Source organism: Microtus ochrogaster, chromosome 26 (assembly GCF_000317375.1).
Source record: "Microtus ochrogaster isolate Prairie Vole_2 chromosome 26, MicOch1.0, whole genome shotgun sequence".
Lineage (NCBI taxonomy): Eukaryota > Metazoa > Chordata > Mammalia > Rodentia > Cricetidae > Microtus > Microtus ochrogaster.
In genome coordinates this window covers 5745002-5750057 of record NC_022025.1, presented here as the reverse complement: position 1 = coordinate 5750057, position 5056 = coordinate 5745002, and the positions used below count along the sequence as shown (strand labels likewise).

Here is a 5056-nt window from a genome sequence, read left to right as displayed (position 1 = left end):
ACAGTTCCTTACTGGTCGCAATATATTGCATGGTTGGGAGATCGTACAAGATAGACCTCACTGTAGGAAGTGGGCCATTGGGGACTAGTCTTAAGGCCTTATAGCCAGGCCCTGCTTTCTGTCTGCTCTCTGCTTCTTGACTGCTGACACAAAGTAATTCGATGCTTTGCTCCTGACACAGTGACTTCCCTGTCATGATGTGGGCCTTCTGAGATGTAAGACAAAGTAAACGCTACACTCCTAATTGGTTCTTCTCAGGTGTTTGGTCACAGTAATGAGAACAGTCGCTAAAACCATAACTCTTGGACGCATCCCTGAATTCTCATGCTCAGTCTTCTGATTCAGTCCTGCTTATTTCCTGGTTTTCATACTCTGGTTGCTCCTGTAACTGCAATGTTTTTAATTGTCTGGTATAATTATACATTCACCTCGATATTCCCCAATAGACTAAACATTCTGAATAGGTTGCAGTGTTATCTATTCCATTGACTATTTTCCAAAAGTCCATCACCTAATACGCCACTTTCTTTTTACAAATATACAAAATGCAGTGACAACTCCAATAAAACACACAGTCTTTATTATCTTCAAAGAATGAGAGAGGGAAAAGGGCCCTCACTCTCGGAGTTAGTACTCTCATTAATAAAACAACTCAAGAATGGAATAAAAAGTAGTCAGGAACAATTTCATTAGTATTTAAAAGAAACTCCCCAGGGCAGGCGAGATGTAATTTCCAGAGCTGTCCAGGGATGGAGCGGAGGGAGTGGACTTTATACACTTTAACAGGAGGCCAAGCACATGGCTGACAAGCAGACACCTGGCAGAGAGGAAGCTGTGGGGGAAAGAGTGAGGAAGCCAAAATGTTAAGAAAAAACCCAAGGAGATAAGGAAAGCATAGAAAAGCAATAAGGGAAGAAAAAAGTTATAATATCTTAATAACTCAGAGAAGTAGGCAGAAATACAATCTACATGATAGTGGCTAGGTAACCTACTACACCAGTGGCGGGGATTCTGGTTTTAAAATAGTGTAGTACATCAGTAAATGCTAATTATTTCACCTTTGCTTTAGATGAGCTAGTATTCCTTACCCTGAGGGACTGACCCAGCCCAACTGGAAAGCTCAGTCTCCACCTGGGCCAGATACTGGATTCTTTCGTCCTGAAGAAGGTTTTGGTTTTGGTTTTTTGTTTTTCTACTTTAACAGTGGTAACTAGCTTGAGTTATAATTTAGAGTTTAGTTTATCCAAAGTGCAGGACTGACTAGATGTTTCGGAGGTTGGAGGTGCTTGTGCCCATGCCTGACAATGCCTGGGACTCATGGGAGGAGAGGAAACCAGTTCTCCAGTGTTCTTCTTTGACCTCCAGTCATGTGTCATGAAATGAACAGCTACACATTTCCATCAATCAATGTAATTCACTTTAAAAATAATTTTAAAATCAAGGATTTGGATTTAGATAAATGCGTTTCTCTAAGTTTGTCATAGCGTTTATTATGAACAGCATTTGTAACTGCAAAACAAAACAAAAAAGAAAGAAAAAAAATGACTGACCAAGAAAGGCCTCCACACACAATTACTGAATGGTTATTAAAATCCTTTATTGTATTAGGAAACTTTATTAAGACTGTGTCTTGGATATTTTGCTATATCATCTGTGTGTAAAGTTCTAATGAGCTCAGTATGGACAGCAGGGTTAGTGCATACTCTGAATATCTTTCAGAATACATACATTACGCAGCCATCTGTGGGTCCAGAAGCAGAAGATCTGAAACCCTCTTCTGGCCTCTGTAGGCATCTTCACATAAATGTGCAAACAGACAAACACACAGAAATAAATAAATCTTTTATTTAAAAATGCAGTGGATGAATGTCTCTGCTCTATATGAAATCACCAACTTGGAAAGGGTTATGAGTTCAGTGATTATTTTAATCAAGATATCTTGGTTTGTCAGATTCAGGCATAATTTAGCAGGCAAGTATTTAATGATTAGAAGAAAAGACACCTTTTATTCAACAACATGGCCAAAGCTCTGAAGAAAAAAATGTAGTCTTATACAACTATATTGAAAATCTGTCGCTTTTCTTTTTTTTCCTATTGTTTGAGTCACAGTTGTGTTTCTTTCTGTAGGAATATGCATCTTTGTTTTGTTTCTTTTATGTTCACTGTGCTCTAAATTATAGTGTGTATAAAACCCCTTGCTGCTTTCTTTCCTTGAGTTTATTGGGAGTGGAAAATATCTTGACCTAAGTTTCTTTGTGGTTATTGTTTTATTTCTTCCAGATCCTTCACCACCTAGATGCCCCAATCTACTATTTAACAATCACATACAGGTCCAAAATCTACCGTTTCTTTTCTTTTCCTCGGTGAAAAAGATAATTTTTAAATAACCAATGAGCATGTGAAACATAGATATTAGAATACATTTCCAAGCTCATGACCATTCCATAGATAGTATTTATGTGTTCTAAAGGTTTTCAAATGGTGTTGTAGAGTTGAATATATCAAGATAAATAAAATTTAGAACATAACGCATTAGCTTTATCAGCACATTTCTTCATAATGAAAAGTCTACTTAATATTCTCCTTATAAAAATGATAAATATGTTAGTTTGTTGATTTTCCAAGTTTATTCAATTTTCAATATGGATATATACATATGGAAGAAGATAAGACCTAAAAGGCTGAAAGATGCCACAACCTGGAGTGTGCCTGAGGGCCTAGCAACAGGGCTGTCAGAAATCTTGATCATGGCTAGCCAATGAGGGGTGAAGGTGTTCTTCTGAAAAAAAAAAATAAATGCAGGGGTGTTCTTCTTGAACACGGGGCACAGGACAGACACACACGGCGGAACAAACACAGACATGAAATGCCGGCTCCCACGTGGGTCCACTTTAATGGGGGAGGGAAACACAGAAGGGAGGGAAGGGATGTGCAGGACACATGAGGAAAGGCAAACGAGAAAGAGAGCCTCGTGTGGCCCTGCCTTTTAACGGGGAGCGCAAGGGTGTCTGGGAAGGATGTCCCATACCTGCACGCAGGTGTGCGCACAGGTATCCATAGTCCAGGAGGATACTGGGAGTTGTAGTTTCCAAAAGAACAACATACCACCCATTTTATTTTGTTAAAAAAAATTGGGGAGGGCTCAGAGGGTAGGGAATAGGGGCGTAGCCTGGTCTTTCATGACTGCTTTCTGCTGGCTTTGGGCGTTGAGGGGTCCAGGGTGTATCCGATGATCTTGGCGGTGTCCTGGTGGTTCTCCTGGCCGCTGGCATTCCGAGATGGTCGGTTTCTGTTGGTTCTGTCCAATCCGCTGGCATCCTGAGATGTTTGATTGAAGAAGTCACATTTGTCTGGCTTTTTCTGAGCAGCTGGGTCATCGTTAAGATGCTGGAAGGCAAAAGCAGCGTTAGTAGAAAAAAGGAAAAAAATGAAGGGGAGAGGAGGTCTGGAAGAGTTGAGGGGGAAATTTGGGGATAGGGGGTGGGGAAAGAGTCTTTTAGGAGGTCTGGGGTTAAGAATAATAAGAAAATTAAATGATACTTATTCCGTTAACGATCCGTTTGTGTTTTATCTGCTTAGGAGGGGCGGGCTGGCGTCCTGGAGCTTAAAGAAAGTGTCTTAAACACTGTTTTCCTCAGACTGGAGTAGAGGGGGCTGGGTCTGGTTTTTTTTTGGAACTTAAGGGCGCAAGGGCCTGTCTGGGTTACCGTATATGAAGGATTATCTTGAGCTGTGGAGATGAATGGTTTAAGATGTGACAGGTGAATCCAACGGGGAATTCCTTCAAGCTTGGCAGCTGTGGGAGTCAGGAGAATTACTCTGAAAGGGCCCTGCCATTTGGGGGAAAGGGGTGGGAGTCGTTGACCTGGGGGTGAGAGAAGTACCTTGTCCCCTATGTTAATCGGTGGTGGGCATGCATTAATACAGGGCTGAGGTAGAGAGTGATCAGCGAAGTCCCACAGAAGTGAACGTAAGTGGGAAAGGAGGGGAGTAAGCAGGTGATCAGGGAGGGGAGAAGTCCCCAATGATAAACTGGGGGTTAAAACCGGCCGCCCATACATGAGTTCGAAAGGTGAAATGAGGAGGGGGCCCCTTGGAAGAGCTCTTAGTCTGAGAAGAGCTAGGGGGAGGAGTCTTACCCAGTCGAGGTGGAGTTCTTGTGACATCTTGGCGAGAGCTTCCTTTAAAGAGTGGTTAGTTTGTTCTACCTTACCTGATGACTGAGGATGATACAGTATGTAAAAATTCCAGGGGATTCCGAGCGCTTTAGACAGATTTTGAGAAATCTGAGAAGTAAACTCTGGACCGTTATCTGACTGAAGAGAAGTTGGAAGTCCAAACCTAGGAATGATCTCTCGGAGAAGAATATCAGAGACTGTTTGGGCTCTCTTGTTAGAGATGGGAAAGGCTTCAACCCACCCAGACATTGTGTCCACCAAAACCAAGAGATATTTAATTTTCCTGACTGTGGGCATATGAGTAAAATCCAGCTGCCAGTCGGTTCCCGGAAGGAAGCCTCTGGCTTGGCGGCAGTCTCCGCTGTGGCCGCTACGCGCTCGCTGTGGCCCGGGAAGCGCTCCCTGTGGCCCGCGAGCGTGTTAGGGGCGGGGTGAATTTTGGGGAAAGATGGCAGATGGGGGTGGAGCTTAAAGGTGCTCTGGAGGGCCGAGGGGGCGGGGTTTGGAGGGAATCAAAGCATGAGGCTTTAGACATTCCAGGAGTTGACTGAGGGGGGAGTTTGGAAAAATTGGCTTTGATTTTTTAGTTCCCATGGTTAATCAGTAAATCCGCCTGCAAAAAACGAGCAGGGGCAGCTCGAGTCCACGCGTCCCTGAGCCCCGAGAAGCCGTGCTATTGGCAAAATCGACCCGAGCCTAGCTACCGACAAGAAACTCCTGGCTAGGAGGGGAAGATTAAACAACCGTCCCGAGCCTAGCTACTGGCGGGAAATCCTGGCTAGGAGGGGAAGATTAAGCCTTTTGGGGCTGACCATTCAGCCGAGAAGAGGTGCCCGTCCCGTGACGAGCCCACACGTGAAAGAAAGAGGAGAAAGGAG

The 5056-nt window shown here is 43.6% G+C and overlaps 1 protein-coding gene across 2 annotated transcripts; it reads right to left on the bottom strand.

Moving 5' to 3' along the window:
- Window positions 1-3166: 3166 nt before the first annotated feature.
- On the bottom strand, window positions 3167-4505 carry LOC113457408 (uncharacterized protein K02A2.6-like). 2 transcript variants are annotated; one of them, XM_026784672.1, is made up of 2 exons: window positions 4140-4505; window positions 3167-3387 (listed from the first exon to the last, which is right to left on the bottom strand). In XM_026784672.1, exons 1-2 carry the CDS (start codon window positions 4473-4475, stop codon window positions 3178-3180), a joined length of 546 nt encoding a protein of 181 aa, XP_026640473.1. In that variant the 5' UTR covers window positions 4476-4505; the 3' UTR covers window positions 3167-3177. The 2 variants fall into 2 exon arrangements, 1 of the variants encoding a protein (XP_026640473.1); XR_003377987.1 differs by lacking the exon at window positions 3167-3387 and adding an exon at window positions 3773-3796.
- Window positions 4506-5056: the final 551 nt, after the last annotated feature.

Bases quoted from the DNA above. Each gene is read 5' to 3' on its own strand.
- LOC113457408 (XM_026784672.1), bottom strand. From the start codon at position 4,475: ATGCCCACAGTCAGGAAAATTAAATATCTCTTGGTTTTGGTGGACACA. The intron at 3,388-4,139 runs GTAAGACTCCTC...TTTGCCTTCCAG, and splicing joins AAGAACTCCACCTCGACTGG to CATCTTAACGATGACCCAGC.